This window comes from Eremomyces bilateralis (assembly GCF_010015585.1).
Source record: "Eremomyces bilateralis CBS 781.70 unplaced genomic scaffold P152scaffold_9, whole genome shotgun sequence".
NCBI lineage: Eukaryota > Fungi > Ascomycota > Dothideomycetes > Eremomycetales > Eremomycetaceae > Eremomyces > Eremomyces bilateralis.
Window position 1 is genome coordinate 404336 of NW_022985075.1, and position 19397 is coordinate 423732.

The 19397-nt window shown below is 54.6% G+C and overlaps 9 protein-coding genes across 9 annotated transcripts; 5 read left to right on the forward strand and 4 right to left on the reverse strand.

Moving 5' to 3' along the window:
• Window positions 1–320: 320 nt before the first annotated feature.
• On the forward strand, window positions 321–1156 carry P152DRAFT_466461 (protein-S-isoprenylcysteine O-methyltransferase; the record flags this gene model as incomplete). The annotated part of the gene is made up of 2 exons (XM_033680693.1): window positions 321–1017; window positions 1068–1156. 2 exons carry the CDS (start codon window positions 321–323, stop codon window positions 1154–1156), a joined length of 786 nt encoding a protein of 261 aa, XP_033534214.1.
• On the reverse strand, window positions 1124–2109 carry P152DRAFT_343274 (uncharacterized protein). Its single transcript, XM_033675346.1, has one exon. It carries the CDS (start codon window positions 1853–1855, stop codon window positions 1181–1183), a length of 675 nt encoding a protein of 224 aa, XP_033534215.1. The 5' UTR covers window positions 1856–2109; the 3' UTR covers window positions 1124–1180.
• Window positions 2110–2191: 82 nt separating this feature from the next.
• On the reverse strand, window positions 2192–5383 carry P152DRAFT_435848 (uncharacterized protein; the record flags this gene model as incomplete). Its single annotated transcript, XM_033677542.1, has 2 exons — window positions 2192–4264; window positions 4397–5383. 2 exons carry the CDS (start codon window positions 5381–5383, stop codon window positions 2192–2194), a joined length of 3060 nt encoding a protein of 1019 aa, XP_033534216.1.
• A 332-nt stretch (window positions 5384–5715) lies between these two features.
• On the forward strand, window positions 5716–10427 carry P152DRAFT_343267 (uncharacterized protein). Its single transcript, XM_033675345.1, has 2 exons — window positions 5716–6463; window positions 6513–10427. The coding sequence occupies exons 1-2, from the start codon at window positions 6122–6124 to the stop codon at window positions 10209–10211; spliced, it is 4041 nt and encodes a 1346-aa protein (XP_033534217.1). The 5' UTR covers window positions 5716–6121; the 3' UTR covers window positions 10212–10427.
• A 766-nt stretch (window positions 10428–11193) lies between these two features.
• P152DRAFT_396928 (mRNA capping enzyme, alpha subunit) lies at window positions 11194–12414 on the forward strand (the record flags this gene model as incomplete). The annotated part of the gene is made up of 2 exons (XM_033676384.1): window positions 11194–11360; window positions 11427–12414. 2 exons carry the CDS (start codon window positions 11194–11196, stop codon window positions 12412–12414), a joined length of 1155 nt encoding a protein of 384 aa, XP_033534218.1.
• A 122-nt stretch (window positions 12415–12536) lies between these two features.
• Window positions 12537–14125, reverse strand: P152DRAFT_458413 (ferrochelatase-domain-containing protein). Its single transcript, XM_033679455.1, has 2 exons — window positions 13731–14125; window positions 12537–13677 (listed from the first exon to the last, which is right to left on the reverse strand). Exons 1-2 carry the CDS (start codon window positions 13980–13982, stop codon window positions 12625–12627), a joined length of 1305 nt encoding a protein of 434 aa, XP_033534219.1. The 5' UTR covers window positions 13983–14125; the 3' UTR covers window positions 12537–12624.
• Window positions 14126–14288: 163 nt separating this feature from the next.
• On the forward strand, window positions 14289–16472 carry P152DRAFT_435862 (ATP-dependent DNA helicase II subunit 1; the record flags this gene model as incomplete). The annotated part of the gene is made up of 3 exons (XM_033677543.1): window positions 14289–15099; window positions 15147–16307; window positions 16362–16472. Exons 1-3 carry the CDS (start codon window positions 14413–14415, stop codon window positions 16470–16472), a joined length of 1959 nt encoding a protein of 652 aa, XP_033534220.1. The 5' UTR covers window positions 14289–14412.
• On the forward strand, window positions 16455–17164 carry P152DRAFT_458415 (uncharacterized protein). The gene has a single exon (XM_033679456.1). It carries the CDS (start codon window positions 16670–16672, stop codon window positions 16856–16858), a length of 189 nt encoding a protein of 62 aa, XP_033534221.1. The 5' UTR covers window positions 16455–16669; the 3' UTR covers window positions 16859–17164.
• P152DRAFT_343327 (YL1-domain-containing protein) lies at window positions 16978–19397 on the reverse strand. Its single transcript, XM_033675348.1, has one exon. The coding sequence runs from the start codon at window positions 19193–19195 to the stop codon at window positions 17117–17119; it is 2079 nt and encodes a 692-aa protein (XP_033534222.1). The 5' UTR covers window positions 19196–19397; the 3' UTR covers window positions 16978–17116.

The window sequence follows — 19397 nt, forward strand, 5'->3', positions numbered from 1 at the left end:
AGTATTGTTCTTCCATGAAAGGGCTGCATTCCGGTGTTCAAGGTTGTCCAATATGTTCCGTTTGCGCTTTGTGTCTTAATCTGAATCTGGATCTTGTAATATGGCCGGTGTGAGCAAACACTGTGGAACATAAACTTCCACAATCCTCCCCGACTTTTAACCACCTTCTCTCACTTCCATCCTTCCCTTGGCTGTCTAGATTGGTGAAGAGAGGGAATCATCAACGCAAAGATCCAAGGATGATGCGGCCACAACAGACTCCCTCCACATCCGCTGCCCCTGGACTTTCGAACTCGAGTAGAACCCGAGCCGTGCCGCAAATGGAGACCGATTCCGAAGACACCGAACTCAGTAGCAGCGACCAACTAGGGCCCGGAGGCCCTTTGGCTATCTACTCTGATTTGCTTCCAAACGGCAAACGATCTCTCTCAGCTATTGCTCGTAATGCCTTCATCCTAGGTCTCGTCTTTGGCTGCAGCCTCTTATCGTGCATCATTCTTTTCACTCAGTCCCCATCGAACCGGTTTTGGCGCCCGTTCTTCTTCCTCTCGACACTCTCGAGTTTCCATTACCTGGAATTCTGGACGCATGCCTACGCCAATGTTCCGAACGCCGAAGTCAGCAGCTTCTTGCTCTTCACCAACGGGAAGGCGTACCAGGCCAGCCATCTGTCGGCGTTCCTGGAGACGGTCATTACGGCGTGGTTCTTTCCGGACTGGCAGGACCACTTTTCGAGACCAGCGCTGCAGATACTTGGTCTTGCTTGCGTGATAATTGGCCAGACGGTTCGCAGCGTCGCCATGGTTCAAGCGGGAACCAATTTCAACCATATTGTCCAGTCCAAAAAGAAAGAAACCCATATGTTGGTCACCTACGGCGTTTATGCATGGCTTCGACACCCGAGTTACTTCGGATTCTTTTGGTATGCGGTGGGTACGCAACTGGTCTTGGGAAACCTGCTCTGCACCATCGCGTTTTCGGGGGTCTTGTGGGCGTTTTTCAACCACCGGATCAAGCGTGAGTTCGCCTGCCACATTCCTCTCATTCAGTTCACTAATAGTACATAGAAGAGGAGAAATTCCTGACGAACTTTTTTGGAAAGGACTACACCGCGTACAAAGCCAGCACTCTGGTTGGCATACCGTTCATCCGATGACAGCCATCTCGCAAGCCCATTGGCTTAATATAGGAGATCTTCGTCACGTCGCCTCTTACGACCAACCTTCTTTAGGACACCAAACAAACCTTCAGAATCTCTTCGAGTGCTCCATCCACCTTGCTTGTCCAACCCAGCCATTGTCCTATCAAAGTCCTTCCATGTATTGCACTTCAAAAAATGCTTGCTCGACCCAGCAAATCCCAAACCCCTATCCCTCAGTTCCGACTCACGTCTGTTGCCCAGTTTGCAGTTCGGTCTCGGATTAAAACGGCGGTTCGATCGGCTCGTCCTCTCGCCCTGAAAAGTATTGAGTAATCGACTATTCACTTCCATCCGCGCCGCTGCTGTCATCAATGTCAGCCCACATCCCGCCAACCACCCTCCAGTCCTACCAATCGCATGCGACGCGCAACGTCCGTATCCCGCCAACCGGTCATGATACCAATCCCAGACCCAAGGCGGCGGCGGCGGACCCACCCACACGGGACGAAACAGCTCTCGGGGCGGGCTGATATCGGCTGACGAATACGTGCGATGCTCCGGGCAGAAGTTCTTGACGAGGAACCGGCCCGTACCGAAATGCGGACACGGGTTCGTGGAGGAGTTCATGATGTGCCGAGACGCGCCGGAGCATCGGCCGTATGAATTTTGCTCGCATTGGCAGTACTCGTGCTTGATCCAGATTTGTCCGCACATGGTGATAGTGAGGGGTTCAGGGGCTTTGGGAAATTGGGTTGTGTTCTCCGAGTTAAGGGTGGATAACTATGTTTATGAAGCCAAGTGATAACAATGATACGGTATCCAGAGTTATATTTTCGTATGGATTGGAGCGTCTGGGTTTGCTTGTTTATGGGGAGACGGAGATGAAGGCTGGGAGGTGGGAGGTGTTGTCAACAGACTAGTCATGTTTACAATTTACCTAAAGATACTAGAAAATAGACCACATGACAGATCGACCTCTGACTCCAACAGCAAGTTGGCTGTCGCTTTTCCTTGACCCCGTCGATTTTGATTCTTTTACAATGACCCATTTTACACGACTCTGATAAAGTTCCACCGTCCATCACCCGGTGGCTCTTGAACCCGCTCCAGTTCCGGCTTGAACACCTCATATATATGACTGTTCTCCGATCTCTGCCCCAATTGTATCATGGCTAGCCACACAGCATCGGCATTCCGTTGCTCGAAAACACTTCGAATATCTAGGTCCATCAATTGGTGCGAGAAGAGTGCTAGGGCCTCATCAAAGATATCGTCGTTGACCCGAACATTCTCAATAATGCTCAATATGAGCTTCGAAGCGCTATCCTTGAATGACTTCATCGACTGGTCAACATATGGTTCGGGGGCTGACAAATCCGATGTACCCCTCGGCAGTGCCGCAAGGCTTTTGTCGTCTCTTCCACTTCTGTCTGTACCTTTCCCAACTCCAGAGTTGGCTCCCACGACGGCTCCTTGCGTCTTGGTCCTGAGGACTCCAATAATCCGATGCCACTCGTCCTGTATCCGCGACTTCACAAACTTCCCGGCATACTCGCACATCGTCCGCACGACATCAAGCGCCGCGGCGGCAACATATGGTTCTTGATCGCCGATGCGCACGACCACAACCGGCCAGAGCGTGTTGATCAGAGGCAGGAGAGTATCCTCGTGCTTTGAGATTGCAGGCAATGTGATGGTGAGGAGTGACAGGATCGATCGTCGGAAGGGCGCGGACTGGTATGGGAGATAGTGTTGCGTCAGCTCTGATATGTTGAATAGTAGGCGGTAGGTCTTGGTCTCTGAAATTGATTTCCCGGCGTCGTCTTCTGTCCCGAGGGAAGTTGGATCGTTCTCGTCATCGCTGTGGTCTATATTGGAGGCTGAAAGATCCTTTCCCTTCGTCTCGACTATAGCATCCTCTTCTTCTGATGCCAGCCTGGCCGCCTTCTTAATACTCAGCAGCACATCTTCAAACGTGCAATCATCGATCGGATGACCACGGTGATCCTCCCCGCCTGCGGTAATCTCCAGCTGCGGTGCCTTGACCCCTTCATCAGCAATGACCTTGATTACCGCGAACAGCAACTCCACGACGTCCGGAAAGCCATGGAAAGACTCCAGCGCTGCAAATATCGTGTCGACGACATCGTCGATAAACGGAAGTATCGACGGCCCGCACAGTCGCACCATCATCAGAAGCACCATCGGCGCGCCTGCCGAGGTCTCGAACGCGTTCAGTTTGAGGCCGACCGCGTTGACTAGATAGTCCGCGTTGGAGACGATCAGCTCGCGGACGTCGGTGTAGTTGCATGCCTCGGCGATGATGTTGAGGCATGCTGCGGCGTGGTCTCGGAGCCCTTTGACCGGTGATCCGATCAATTGAAGCACGGGGAACAGCGCATCCACCAGGTCGAGGGAGAAGTCCTCGCCTGCCTGGTGGGCCTGTTCGGCGATACACTCAAGCGCGAGCGCCTGGAGCTGCCAGGGGGAGGAATTTGCATCGGATTCCTCCAGGATAGCTAGAGACAAAGCGTATAACTGCTCTAATGACTCGAAAGGAGAAGACTCAGATTCAATATTCAGGAACTGGGTTGTATCGGATTCGATTGCCGCACGCAGAATATTGAGTGAGAGCCAGAACGAAGCCATCTGCTCCTCCCCAGATCCATACTCAACTGAAGCTAGAAGACCGTCCAAGTTGTTTTGCAGTAGTTCTGATGAAGGGAAACCGCTGACGAAGCTTGATATCGTCGTGAGGGCATCTTGATCGTTTGAGGAGTCTCTGAATACAGGGCTAAACACTGTCGAGCCCCGAATATGACTGGTTGGGATGCTGTCTAATGCAGCATGACCAAAGACTCCTTCTGAAATTGATGCCTTTGGCAGCGCCTTCGGAATTGATAGTAAAGTGCTCTCGAGGAGGTTGGTAATGAGTGACTGCTGCAGAATGCTTATTCCAGAGTCTGAATCAGAAAAGAGACCGATAGTGAGCTTAATAGCTTCAAGAGAGCGTAGCCGTGATACTGGGTCTGATGTCTGTGAGAGCCTCGGAAGCGCGAGAACCCAATCGTGGGCGATCTCTTCCAAAAGTCCTGACAATTTGTCGTCGAGTAATAGGTTGCCCTTGAGTCGACTGACCAGCACGGTACTGTCATCGGTGTCGATGGATGCCAGGCAGGTCTCGAGCAGCAACCGCAACGAGTCTTGCAGTGCTGATCTGCAGTTTTCGATCAGGTCCGCACAGAGTTCTGCCACCGCGCTTCTGACCTCGCGACGCTCATGACTACGGAATTTTACAACGTTCCCGATGACAACCTTGATCTGCGATACGGCCTTGGTAGTCCATTCAGGGGACAGTTCTCGTTTGGTGTTTGGTGCCTTGGACGTTGTCATCTCCGTATGATTCGAGGCCGCTGCGAGCTCCACAGTCTCTCCAAACATCCGGACAAGGACAAGACTAAGCAACTGGATTGACGCCACAATGACGGACGTAGTCCGCCGTCCGGTGGCCTTTGGGGCAAGTACCTTGCTGAGTGTTGAGACTATACCAGGCAAGAACTTCGTGCCCAGGGTGACGCGATCCGGGTACATCTGAACGAAAGTATTGATAGCTGTCAAAGCTAACCTCTGTATCTCAACCGACGGACCATCCTCAATCTGCTGGAGCACTTCAAATACCGCTTGCCCAACATGAGGAATATTCTTGGATTCCGCGATGCTTGAGCCAACCGGGCTGCTTCCCAGGGCCGAGAACGTGAGGTTGACGCATTTCAAGGTCTGACAGACCAGCTCCTCTGTGATTTTGTCGGCATTTTCCTTGTCCATCAAAGGAGACAGACGATCAAGCAGCCGGATCGCCAGTACGGGGGGGATATTCACCCGCCATGCCGACTGGAGCAGCGCAAAGACGGATGCACATGCCAACTCGAGGGCTCGACCCGAAACCTTGCGGAACTGGTCTAAAACATGGTCGATTGGAAAATAGACATAATCGGCAATCTTGTCGTCGACTGCCTGTGGGTCCTTGGAGATGATTTCTACAAGTTCGCGGTGTACTGCAGTTAAGGAAGAGACGACTGCATCCTGTATCGCTTTCGAGCTGGCAGAGGCACGTAACTCTAAGGCGGCCTGACTTAATGACACGCATGAGGGACGTAACTGATACACGGTTCCATCAGTGAAATAGTTTAAGGAACGGCGGAGGACACATACCCGCTGAAAGACAGCTCTTGTGCGTTCCATACTGTGGGATTTATTTATATATTCCCGGTCTCAGATCGAGTGGGCTCTTAAAGGGCATGTTGGAGGGTTCCTTGAAGCCATGTGGATTCCTCTTGGATGACAAGTAAGCTCCGTATATTTAAGCAATTCCTATGCCTAGAAAGTGGCCATGAACAGGATTAGAAATACCCGAATGCATGTTTAACGTGTCGGGGTGTTGGACTGGTCTTAGTGGTCTATTGATGGCTTGATGCCAAAATCCATACGTTATGGAGAAGGATGTCGGATTTGGAATAGCGTGAGTGTCCGTGAGAGCTTGTCGTGTCGTGAACCCTTGAATCTTAAGTGTCGATTATCGTGTTAATCAATCCCACGTCTGGCGACATCTTACTCTGTCCAGATATCTTACTGGATCTCTTCGAAAGAGGGGTCGAAATTCATTTTTCATGCCCAGAATCCGGAGGTCTGTTCCGAACCTGACATCTCATCGCGACATATTCATACGTCACTTGCCCTCTCCGAACCAATGCTTAACACGAGGTGATCTCATTGTCCTGTCGCGTTAACTGGCTCGGCGCACTCCACGGCTTTTCACGAGCAAATCCACCTCCGACTCCCAGGACGCGTTGTACTTTGTGGGACGTGACAACTTACGACTTGAAACCGATTTCGGCCCATGCCATGCACTGATCTTTGGATTTCACCTGCTCACTCGCTTTCGACCCCCCACATCAGGAATACATCAGACGATCGTTCGAGATGGCTCGTGGGGACGCGCAAGGAAGCGACGCGCAAATGGATTCTCAGCAATGGGAGGGCCAGCGGGATCTACGTTTCAACGACGAGTTGTCATGGCGCGCCGGCCGAACAATTCCAGTTCGCGACCTCTTCACGCGCCTCAAAGCTCTCTCTGCGGAGCTCCGGGCGGTCGAACAACACGAGATCAACCGCGATTCTCTACTCCCGGTCGCGAAGTCGTTAGCGAGTACCAATCTGCTAAACCACAAAGATCGCGGAATAAGAGCGTGGACGTTGTGCTGTGTGGTCGACATCTTGAGTCTATGTGCCCCTGATGCGCCGTATAGCGGAACCCAACTGAAGGTTCGACGGCTCGAACTATGCGGGAAGTTGACATGCTAAACAGTCGCAGACACTCTTCAATGCCATCATTTCGTCCATCCTCCCCGAACTCGCCAATCCAAGCAACTCCTATAACGAACAGCATGCATACGTCCTCAAATCCCTCGCCGAATACCAGACCATTGTCCTTCTTATCGATGCCGATCCTTCTAATAACCTTCTTGAAGCATGCTTCCGTGCCTGCTTCGATGTCTTGTCTGGGCCGTCGAAGTCCGATTCTGGAGAGGAGCTGTCCATCAACGTCCAGAATTATATGACTGATATTCTCATTGCCTTGGTAAATGAGACGTCCGGGTCCCTCCCGACGGAAGTGGTGGAGATCATCCTCGCCCAATTTCTCCGAGCCGATCCATCCACGATATCTAACAATGCGCCTGCTAAAGGAAAGAAGGGCTCGGTAGTGGATACCACGCAGTCGACGTTACTGATCAAAGATGCGCCCGCAGCCTACAACATGGCCAAGAACCTCTGCAACAGTTGCGCTGGGCCCATGGCTCGGTGTGTTGGGACGTATTTCAGCACCATCATTGCCGATAACGCCTTGAGTTCGTTGCACCTAGGTTCCAATAGCGCGTCAAGATCCAAGTCCAGCAAAAGGGCGCCAGACTCGGACGACATAGACGGAGCAGGTGGCAAGCACGTTTCGGAGGAAGATCTTCAGGAGGTTCGCAAGGCCCATGGCCTAGCGCGCGAGCTATGGCGAGCCTGTCCAGATGCGCTCGTCGAAATCATTCCGCAACTTGATGCTGAGCTTCAGACGGAAGACATGCACCTCCGCCTTTATGCGACGGAGACGATAGGCGATATGGTGGCGGGCATCGGAGCCGCTGGGCCACCGACGATATCGCTCCTAAACCCTCAAGCCTATCCCTCACAGAGCCTTGCCAGCGCTGCGGATGGCCCAGAGGAGTACAACTTCCTTACCACCCCGACGTCACCGCAGTCTTTTATGTCCCATCACTATCAAGCATTTCAAAATTTCCTCGGCCGAAGGAATGACAAAATACCTTCGATTCGCGCTGCAGCTATCACGGGTATTGGACGGATTCTGCTCACTTCAGCGGGCGGCGTTGGCCTTGCTCCAGATGATGAGCGGCAGTTGCTCAAGTGCTTTTCCGATATGCTCGTTGATGGAGACGATAAGGTTCGCCTCAGCGCGATTCGGGCAATTGAGACGTTCGATTTCAAGACCATCGTGCAGAGGCTGGGCAATAGCGGCCCGGTTGATGAGCCTGGGTCGATCCTCAACCGTTTGGCTGATCGACTGAAGGACAAGAAACCCAATGTTCGATCCGAAGCTATGGTTCTGGTTGCAAAGATCTGGGGTGTCGCCGAGGGCGCAATTGCAGAGGGGAGCGAGCGAATGGCCAAGCTCTTCGGATTGATGCCGTCCAAACTCTTCGAGACCTACTACATCAATGACCCTGATATCATAGCCAATGTCGATCGGTTGACGTATAACTATTTACTACCGCTGGGATATCCTTCGATCAAGTCCAAAAGTTCAGCCGCACAAAACGGCAAATCAAAGGCGAAGAACGACCAAGCGAACGGATCGACAGAGGAGAGCCCCGACCAAATACGTACCGAGCGCTTCTTAGTACTGGTCAAAGGCCTGGAATCCAGAGCAAAGAGTGTGCTTCTGAAAAAACTAGCGTCACAGGGGAGCGCGGCCAAATACATGAATGCCTTTATCCAGCGATGCGAGCAGTACAACGGTGGTGTGACTGACGGAGACGATACCGCGATCAAGACCCAGTTGCAAATGATCATTCAGTTCTACGCGAAGACACTCCCGGAACCGTCCCGAGTCACAGACGACCTGTGGAAATTCGCCGAGATCCATGATCGGCGGTGTTACGCGCTAATCAAATTCTGCATGGATCCGGAAAGCGACTACTTGAAGGTGTCTCGGTCCATTCGTGAGATCACGAAACGAATCACCGAAGCGGCTGGTCCGAATTCCTCTCTTCTCGATGTCCTTACCATCCTTCTCTATCGGGTCAGCGTGCTTGTCTACAACAAGAGCCACGTCCCTTCGATTATCGACTACTCCCGGAGCAACGGCAAAGGTCTTGGACAAACCGCTCACGACATCCTCAAAGAGATATCGTCCCACACTCCCAGTATCTTCAAGGCACATGTGAAGGAGCTGTGCCAAGCCCTTGAAAGCGACGTTCCTTCGACCGATTCACCGGTGAAGCCGGGAGCCGTCGACAATCTCAAAGCCTGTTCTGGATTTGCACGGCATTTCGCAGACGAGGTCCCAAAGGACCGGAAATTTATGCAATGTCTCCTTGCCTATGCGACGTATGGCACGCCGCCAAAAGCGGCGAAGCACGCTGTCACGATCATTCTCACGACCACGGATAAGAAGGAGCTGCTAGCCAGGGATATCTTCCAGAAGTGCACGTCAGGTTTCCAATATGGCTCGAAGCATTCTCTGTCGCGACTCGCAGCATTAAGCCAACTGATGCTTCTTGCTTCCGATAAATTGGACTCCAGTGAGGTCGACCAGATAATCAGTATCGCGATCAAAGACGTGTTGCAAAACCCAGAATCGGCCGAGGCGGCCGACGCAGATCCTGGTCCAGATCCAGATTGGCGAGACGTACCCGACGAAGCGTGCGAGGCAAAGATGTGGGCGTTGAAGATCCTCGTCAATCAGTTGCAATCGTGTGAAGATGAGAAAACCATCAAGGACATTGCTGACCGCGGATTCAAAGTCCTGCATACCCTCATATCTCAGGGCCACCTCCCCAAGACAGGACCGTCGCCAAAGGCGCACCAATCGAGAATGCGACTTTTAGCCGCTCAACTCCTGTTGAAACTCACCACGGACCGACGGTTTGATGCTTACCAAGGGCTGCGCGAGTTTAACCGACTGGCTCTCGTGATTCAAGACCCTCTTCCGCAGGTGCGCAGCGGCTTCGCCAACAAGTTGATGCAATATTTGGGCCAAACGAAACTTCCCCAGCGCTACTACACCTATACCTTCTTGCTCGCATATGAACCCGATAGAGAGATCAAGGACACCGCGACAACATGGATCCGGTCTCGTGCCGCTGCTTTTGCCAAAGCCAAAGACACGTCGATGGAGGGCACCATTGCACGAATAATCAGTCTCCTTGCGCACCACCCCGATTTCGAACCGAGCATCGAAACACTTCGTGACTTCGTCAAATACATCCTGTTCTACCTGGAATGCGTTGCGAACGAGGACAATCTCTCCCTGATATACGCCATCGCCCAGCGTATCAAGACCGTTCGCGACGCGATCAATCCGAAGAGCGAGAACATCTATCAGCTGTCCGACCTCGCGCAATCCGTGATCCGCCGATTCGAAGACATCAAGGGTTGGTCGATCCAAGCGTTACCAGTGAAGCCCAGCTTGCCGGCCGCCTTGTTCGCGGTTCTCCCGAGTCACCAAGTCGCGCAGGACATTGCCAACAAGCAGTACATCCCCGAAGAACTCGACGAGGAAATGGAGGACGTGGTCCGGGCCGGTCTCCGCCCGAAGAAGGTAACTCCGCACATCCCCGCTCCAGCGACTCGACTGACCTGTACAGCGCAAACACGACCGAACGGCTCAACCACCGGCCAAGCGGTCACGGGCGAGCCAGACCGCCGCCGGCGCGCCACGGGCGAAATCCGCAAAGAAATCAGTCAAGTCGCGTCACGTTCGAAGCAGTCCGGCGTTAAAATCTGATGATTTGGAAGGGGCGGAGCGGCGGCGGAGCGGCCGTCACACGGGCACGAAGAACTACGCTGAGTCATCTGGTGACGAGGATGGAGAGGGGAAGGGTGTAGGACCAGGGGAGGATGTTGCCATGGAGGATGAAGAGGATGAAGATGATGGAGATGATGTTCATGAGGGAGAGGCGGAGGACCAGGATAACCAGGCTGATTCTCAGGAGAGTGAGGAGGAGGTCGTAGATGAGGATGTGGTCGAGGAGGAGGAGGTGGTCGCAGCCGAGAAAGTGGAAGAAGTTTCACCCGCAAATGTGAGGCGCTCAGCAAGGGCAGCGAGGCGAAGATAGAAGGACAGAGTCAAGTGAACAGGATGATTCTAGAGCGTGTTTCATGTGATACAGTGTAGGAGCGTTCGAGCAACTGCAACGGAGTGAGGCATGGCGTTGAATGGGGGATTTGGGCCTTTCGTCCTCATTCGATCTTTATGTACTCGGACTATACGATGGTCTTTGTCCAATACGGGTTTCGTCAATATCTCTAGTTGGGTATCTGCATCTCGTTTGTGTGCCTGACGAGCGAGTCTTACATGTAACTGTCATGGAATGTGTACTTGTAGCTGCCAGGGGATATATAAGACCTGGCCCTTTATCAGCGGCATACGTTGGTCTGGTACGATTCACGAGATCAATGCTCGGATGCAGTATTCACTGGAGACCTAATTCCATGCCCTGATTATATTCCCTGACTCTATTCAGTATTGCCCGATTCCCATAACATGAATGATCTTCGTGGCTAATTCAGTGCATTTGGTCCTCTGTTCTGATTTCTGACTAAGCATCAGCAGCTTTACGATCCCAAATCCCGTATCTGACATACAACAGCTGAAGTTCCTCCGAGCACCACCTTAAACCACATTCATTCATTCTTGCGACCCTCCAACCGCGCGAACCATGCGTCTCCCCCCCGGCCCATCTCTATGAACCCGGATTTCCCTCGCGATGAGCGGCCCGGTCCCCCAAATCCCCGGGATCAAATGCGAGCCCGCGCTCGCCGAGGAGTTCCGCAAGGAGGTCGCGGAGCTGCTGCATCGACGACAGAGCTCGTTCCCCGGTGCGCAGCCCGTGAGTTTCGCGCGGCATCACCTCGACGAGCTGCAGAAGCGAGAGTAGGTAGGCGCGTGAATCGCGCGCGAGATCGCTCCTGGGATGTGCGGTGGCTGATCGCGCAATAGCTATTACCTGTGTGAGAAAACCGATGGCATTCGTTGCCTACTGTATTGCACTGAGGACGAACGAGGGAACGAGATCCATTATCTGATCGATCGGAAAAACGACTACTATTTCCTACAAACCCTGCACTTCCCACACCAGGACGATCCGGAATTCCGGGAGTTTCACCGAGGGACTTTGATTGACGGCGAGCTGGTGAACGATACGCTCGAGAATGGACGGAAGCAGCTCCGGTACCTTGTTTTCGACTGCATCGTGCTAGATGGCGAGCTGCTGTTGCAAAAGCCGCTGGACAAACGGATCGGCCGATTTGGCGAGTTCGTCTTCAAACCGTACCAGAAATTCCTCAAACGCTACACCGACGCCCTGGGGACCATGCCGTTCGAAGTCAAGTTCAAGACGATGGAGAAACCGTACGGCATCGAGATGATGTTTCGCGATAAGCTACCGAACCTCCCGCACGGAAACGATGGCCTGGTGTTCACCTGCAAAGAGACTCCGTACGTGATGGGCACGGACGACCACATCCTGAAATGGAAACCCGCACACGAGAACTCGATCGATTTCCGGTTACGGCTCGGCGAGTTCCCACTGATGAGCTCCAGCGACCCGAGGGAGGGACGGATCCCCGACTACGATGCAAAGCCTACATTTGAGCTATATGTGTACCATGGCGGGAAGGACTACCAGAGCTACGCACCTCTGTTCGTGACGGACGACGATTGGGAGAGCATGAAGCGAATCGACGAGCCGATCGACGGCCGGATCATCGAGTGCTACAAAGCCGAGCAGGGTCGGTGGCGATTCAAGCGCGAGTCGGACGGATCGCCGCGATTCCGCGACGACAAGTCGGACGCGAACCATATCTCCACCGTGCACAAGGTGATGCAGAGCATCGACGACGCGGTCTCGGAGCAGGACTTGCTGCAGGTCGCAGGGGCGGTGTACAAGGCGTGGAAACAGCGGCATCCGGAAGAGCTACGGCGGTAGCACTGCGATAAACGGGGTGATTTATTGGTAGGAATGGTTCCTGGGAGTTTGGTCACGGCGTAGCGATGGAAACGCGCTGGTTTGAATCGATACCCCGGGATAGTATCATGTCATGATCCAGCTATTGGTATCGTAAAAGTAGGGTTGGCTAGGGAGCTGGGATATAAGAATCTAATTTACAGGTGCTGCGATTGAGCGGCGCTTCCCATATTACGCGGGAGCCGTTAATTGCTGCTGCTGTGCTTGGAAAAATCGCTTTTGCTCCAGACATCGCTCGCTCGTGCATGCGGGGCACCGCAGGAGCATCTGCGGCGAGCAACTTAGCCCGCTTTTCAAGTGATCAAGCGCGATTTCCGCCAGAGCTCGAATGAAGACCGGACTCCCGTTCAAGCTCTCCACCCGCTTCACGCCCTTCGCGCCCTCGTGTTCGGCTTCCGCGATGACCTCCTTGTCCAGCTCGAACAACGTCTCGATATGATCCGACGTGAATGCGATCGGGATGAGCACGAGATCCGTCTGCCCCTTTTTCACGTACTCAGACACCGTCATGCTCGTCTGCGGACCCAGCCACGCGGATGGGCCGACTTGCGACTGCCAGGCTAGTCGGTACGGATTCTTGAACCCGAGCCGCTGCATCACCGCGTACACGGTCGCCCCCACTTCGGCCGGGTAGGTGTCGCCACGGTTGACGACGCTCATCGGTAGACTGTGCGCGGAGAATACCAGGACCGCCTTATCCCTTCGGTCCTCGGGGTACGTCCGCAGCGTCGCTTCGATATTCTGTGCGAAGGCCTCGACGAGCCCGGGGTGGACCGGCCATCGGTCGATCGCACTCCACGTTATTGATCCGCCCCCCGGTGACATATCGTCCGATTTCTTCCCCTCGAGCCGGTGTCTCCATTTCCAGAGCTCGTTCAACGAGCTGCCCGTGGTGGAGCAGGAGTACTGGGGGTATTGTGTAAACGCCACGGCGCGGCCGCCCTTGCCGTTGCCGAAGCCGTCGGCTAGCAGTTTGGCATACATATCTTCCGTGAGCGGGTCCGCGTATCGAAAGGCGACATACGGCTTATGCGGTGCGGTTTCAGGAGACATCCGGTCGAGGAGCTTGCACATCTCCGCGGCCTGGTATTCGGACCATTTTCGAATCGGTGAGCCGCCCCCGATATCTGCGTATTGCTTCTTGATCTTCGGGGTTCTTCTTCGGGATATTAATGGACCTAGGTAGCCTTGTAACCGGCCCAGTGGGATTAAATCGCCATCGGCCTGTGCAATATCGGTCAGTTGGTAGTCCTTGGTCCGAGAGAGGGAAGGCGTACGAATAATCGGCTTAAGAAGTCGCCCACTTCCCCTGTCGTGGAGGGACCGCCCATGTTCAGAAAGACCATAGCCGTCGGCCCTTTCGACCCCGACTTATCCTGCGTCACAGGCGGTACCACAGCAGCATAATGCCGCGATGGTATCCATCGTGACAATGATAGTCCCGCGCTGACTTTCGATGACTTGTGATTGGCCGCTCGAGCAGCAGCTCGCGGAAGGGAATTGAGGGCGGGCGGAAGTCGACAGGACATGATGGATTATAAGTGATATATGTTCCAGACGCTATAACAATTCCATTGTTTCCAGAACTGGCAATGAAGGGAAGAAGTGTTCAGTTGTAGACTTTGTAAAGATTCGTCCTCGGAGGCGGAGTGTAGGCGAGTCCGGCGTCATCGGCCATCTCGGGCATTTCGCTCATCCAAACTTTAGAGCACGTGAACTACTGAACTTACCAATTTCTAAAGGGAGCACGTGATAGCGCGTCATCATCGCCCAGGGGCCAGGCAGCCACGCGTGTCGATCGCGCTCTAGGACATATCACATCGCATATCAGACATCGGACATGGAACGAGGTCGTCGTCAAAAACATACCACCGTCCTTGAAAATAACACAGGGAAGATTTACACCACTCGTTTAGATTCGTTCGGATTGGACACCCGTCTAGAAGTTCAGTCAATAAAATGCCCGGGTGGACCAACGACTCCGAGAAAAGAGACGGGGACGAGGAGGAGGATGAAGAGGTGGATGATTCGGGATACAAAGCCGTCAAAGACGCCGTCATCTTCGCGATAGATGTCAGTCCGTCCATGCTGAAGAAACCACCGAATTCCAGCGACCGGAAAGCCGACCGGGATACCGCAGCGTCCGCCGCTCTGAAATGCGCGTACCAGCTGATGCAGCAGCGGATCATATCCCATCCGCATGATATGATGGGCGTGCTGCTGTTTGGCACCGAAGAATCCCGTTTCACGGAAACTGTAGATTCCGGGTCCGCCAGCACCCTGAACTACCCTCATTGCTATGTTTTGACCGATCTGGATGTCCCGGCTGCGGCAGATGTGAAGAAGCTTAAAAGCCTGGTTGAGGACGAGGAAGAGGCGGAGAAATTTCTGAAGCCATCCTCGGAGCCTGTTTCTATGTCCACTGTGCTCTTTTGCTCTAATAATCTATTTACAACCAAAGCCGCGAACTTCGCGTCGAGGCGGTTATTCCTAGTAACGGATAACGACGATCCACATCTGAACGACAAGGCACTTCGTGCGTCCGCTGCGGTCCGAGCGAAGGACCTCTACGACCTTGGGGTGGTGATTGAGCTATTCCCCATATCCCGGGGGGACCATACGTTCGACCGTACCAAGTTTTACGATGTATTCATCCCGTAAGCCCGATCTGAACCTGTTGCTGACTCACATAGGACATCGTATATCGCCCAGTTTCTGCAGATCCGGAAGCACCTGCGCCCATTGCTGGCGAATCGAGGGTTTCTGTCAGTGGAGACGGGATCACATTGTTGCAGTCCCTTCTCTCCAATATCAACTCCAAAGCAGCACCGAGACGCGCCCAATTTACCATACCTCTCGAACTGGGGCCTGGGCTCCGGATTGGAGTGAAAGGATTCACATTAATCAAACGTCAAGAGCCGGTTCGATCATGCTACATTTGGTTGAGCGGTGAGAAGCCGCAAATCGTCACGTCGTCTACTACGAAGATTGCAGAAGATACGGCACGTGCTGTTGATAAAAGTGAGATCCGGAAAGGTTTCCGGTTTGGTGGCGAGGTTGTGTCTTTTACGCCCGAGGAGCTGGCTGCGCTCAAGAACTTTGGCGACCCAATCATCCGAATCATCGGCTTCAAATCGCTCGACAGTCTTCCGTTCTGGGCGATCACGCGCGCCCCGTATTTCCTCTACCCGACTGAAGAAGATTTTATCGGCTCCACTCGAGTCTTCTCCGCGTTGCACCAGAAGCTCGCCAGGGACAAGAAATTCGGTCTCGCTTGGTTCATCCCCATACGAAACTCGCATCCTCGACTTGCGGCGATCATCGCTGGAGAAGAACGGCTAGATGAAGATGGGGAGCAGGTCATGCCCCCTGGCCTCTGGGCAGTGCCTCTCCCATTCGCCGATGACATCCGGCAAAATCCAGACACGCATCTCATCCGCGCGCCCAACAAACTGATTGATCTCATGCGAGATGTGATTCGACAACTTCAGCTTCCGGGCGCAAAGTATGACCAGAAGAAGTACCCCAACCCATCGCTTCAGTGGTTTTACAAGATCCTCCAATGCCTCGCACTCGACGAAGACATCCCTGAAACCCCGGAAGACAAAACCATCCCGAAATACAAGCAGATCAACAAACGAGCAGGGGACTACGTTCTGGAATGGGGGAGAGAGCTGGAGATACAGTATCAAGGATGGATGGCAAGTCAGGGCTATGGGCAGGTCAAGCCACCGGGGAAGCGAATTGCGGATCGAACCGCGGAGAAAGGACCGGCGAAGAAGATCAAGGCGGAGGACGGTGGGACGACTAGCTCTGCCATGGCGAAACATTTCCAGAAGGGAACGTTGGCGTCCGTGAGTGTCATCGCAACAGCGAGGGTGGACAACCGCTAACGTGATACTCCGCAGCTCACCGTCGCAACCTTGAAAGAGTTCGCAGCTGAGAAAGGCATCAAAGTCTCCGGCAAGAAAGCAGATATCGTAGCCGCGGTTGAAGAATATTTCGAGACCAAGAGTTGATTCTAGAATACTCTAATCGCATGAACATCAGACCGCACGGACGCTTACCCAGGTTTCAAAAACATATTTTCAAGAACCCTACAACTTTGTGGCCCCAAAGTATCATCCTGGCCTCGCGCATCATGATTCGGCTTCCACCCGAACTCCCCAGCCGGCTCATGTTCTGCATTTTTTGATACAGGACCGGTTTGAGGCAGATGGCGTGCATCCGCACGTTCGGGGCCGAGGTCCTCCACCACGACCGCTTCCATCGGCGCAAGTCTCCAAAATCGGCGCTCTCAAACCATCGCGGCTCCGAATTTGGCGAACAATCAACCTCCAACCGACGCCCCGAATCGCCGATCGGTGGAGGTGGTGGGCGGGCCATGGACCTTAGGGCTTGGTGATCGACGGAAATCGTGTTTCGGCTGTCCCAGCGCCCGCGGACTCGGATCGCTGCCAGGATGATTCCGACGTGTCCAAGAATAGTGCAAGAGCCATCGTCGATCGTCGACCGTCAATGATATATGATTAACGCCATACATGCTATACAACTTTCACATGTGACTTGATATAGTCTCAACTCAACCATTTGCTCGCGTTCATCAACTCCAATCCACCAGCCCACTCGACTCGGGTATTCTCTCTATCCAGATCAACCAGCCCTACGCCACCACTACCTCCTTCTTCCCATCCTTCGCCCCAACCGCCCCCCCTCCCGTCCCATCCTCCCCCTCCTCCGCTACCGTCCCATCCGCAAACCATCCCGGCACCCCCGCCGCTGGCGCACCCCTCCCTCCCGTCACTACCGTCCCCACATAACACCCTAACAACGCACTCCACCGACACCCCCCCGCCAACACGCTCTTCAACAGCCGATACGCGCGCGCATCCGCATACGGCAGCCCGGTGCCCGGGTCGCGGAAGTGCGCGGGCGTGCCGGTGATGATGCAGGGTTCCATTGATATATGGGACGCGTCGGTGGCGGCGGCGGAGAGGGCGGTGGCAGCGGTGGCGGTGGCTTTGGGGCGTTTGGGGGGTTTGGTCGGGGGGGGGAGGGCGCGCGGGTTGGAGGGGTCGTAGGAGAGGAGTAGCTTGAGGAGGGCAAGGGTGTCGCGGGGTTCGTGTTTGGAGGGTTTGGAAGTTTTGGAGGGGGGGGTGGGAGGTGTGGGGAGGTCGGGGGTGACGACGGTAATGAGGTTGCGGGTTGCGAGAATGGCGGGTGGGGGGGGAGGGATTGGAAGCTCTTGTTTGGGTGGAGGGGATGGTAGGGTCGATGCGGAAGGCTCTTGTGGGATTTGAGCTGGCGGTTGGGAGGGAACTGGCTGTTCTTCCGTGACTTGAGGCGGTTGTAGAGATACGTCTGGCAGTCCTTCGGGAGCTTGAGGAGCAATTGGAGAAGCGCTTGACATCTGCTGCTGTACGTCCAAAGTGTTTTGATCTCGTTCGATACTCTGTGGCTGAGACATAGGTTGCGGCGGGTCTGGCTTTGGCGAATCTGGCTTTGGCGAGTCTGGTTTTGGCGAGTCTGGTTTTGGCGAGTCTGGTTTTGGCGGAGGATCGATGACCGGTTGGACAGGTCCTTGCTTATCTGGAAGTGAGGCCCAATACTCGATCCCCTCGAGAAATTCATCGGCGGCTGTAATCTGCGTGGGGCCAGTCGCGCCGTGATCTGCCCCGGTCGTAGCTTGCTCGATATCCGTGTGGGATGGTTGTACTGGATTCTCGTCGATGTCCATAGGTCCTGCGACGACGGATCCGGATTCCAACGGATGTTGCGCAACCGGTGGAGCCGACGGTACTGTCACAGCAGTCTGCTGCTTCTTGATCTCCGCCTCCTGCTTCTTGATCTCCGCCTCCTCAATCGCCTTCACATCCCCATCTTTCCCCACATGCTTTATCTCCTCCCCCATCCATACCGCCGGCCCGCTCCAATACCTCACAAACGCCCCCTCCAACTTCCGATTCTTCATCGCTTCCAACTTCGCCGCCTGCTCCTCCATCCGCATCTTCTCCGCCTCCTCCCACCGGTTCAGACTGTTGCTGTTCTGCCGCTCCACAGCCGCCGCCTCCGCCAGGTGCTCGGCCTGCGTCATCGCTTTGGGCTTCTCCCGGTCGCGCCGCGCTTCGGCCGCTTGCATGATCGCGAGGGTGCGCAGACGGTGCTTCTCCTTTTCTTGGAGGCGTTCCTGCGTCTCGACGCGGTTCATCTGCGCGAGTTTGCGCGAGGACACGCGCTTGGGTCCGTCCGCATCCGTCGGCAGCCAGGAGACGCGCTCCGGCTTCTTCTTCGGCGGCGCGTCGGCCGCTTCAACGGGTCCCTCGCTCGCGGGCCCCGTACCCGGCGGCATGGCGGCTTTCACCTTCTTTCGTGGCACCACCTGCTGAAACACGGTCCCCCTCTTCCGCTTTTTCCCCGTCCCCTCCGCGCGCTCCTGCTTCTTCAACTCACGCTCCCCCGCCTCCTCGTCGCCCTCGCCCTCGTCCTCGTCCTCATCGCTCGACGACTCGAGCGAGATGTCGCCTTGGTCTTCGGCCGCTTCGCCGCCGAACTCCTGGTCATCAGCCTCCTCTTGCCACATGGAATCGTACTCGGTCTGCGCGGCTTGTTCGGACTCTTCGAGCGCGAGGAGGCGGGACATGAGGTTGCCAGCATTGGAGCGGCGCGAGCGGGAGACGACCATGGAGGGGCCGTTGTCTTCCTCCGAAGAGGAAGAGGCGGAGCGGTCGTCGTCGTCGGACATGGTGAATGGTGGATGTGGAGGGAATGGAGTTGTTGTGTTGGAGAATTATCGCTGAAGCGGTTGCATTTTTAGTTCGAGGTTGTTGACGTCCTCGGAAATGGCTCGAGGGTGACGTGGATCCGAAATGGATTGAAACGTGGATGAGTTGATCGAAGGCGAAGGGGAGCTTGCCATCTCCAAGTCGTTCAAATGCGTCCGTTGG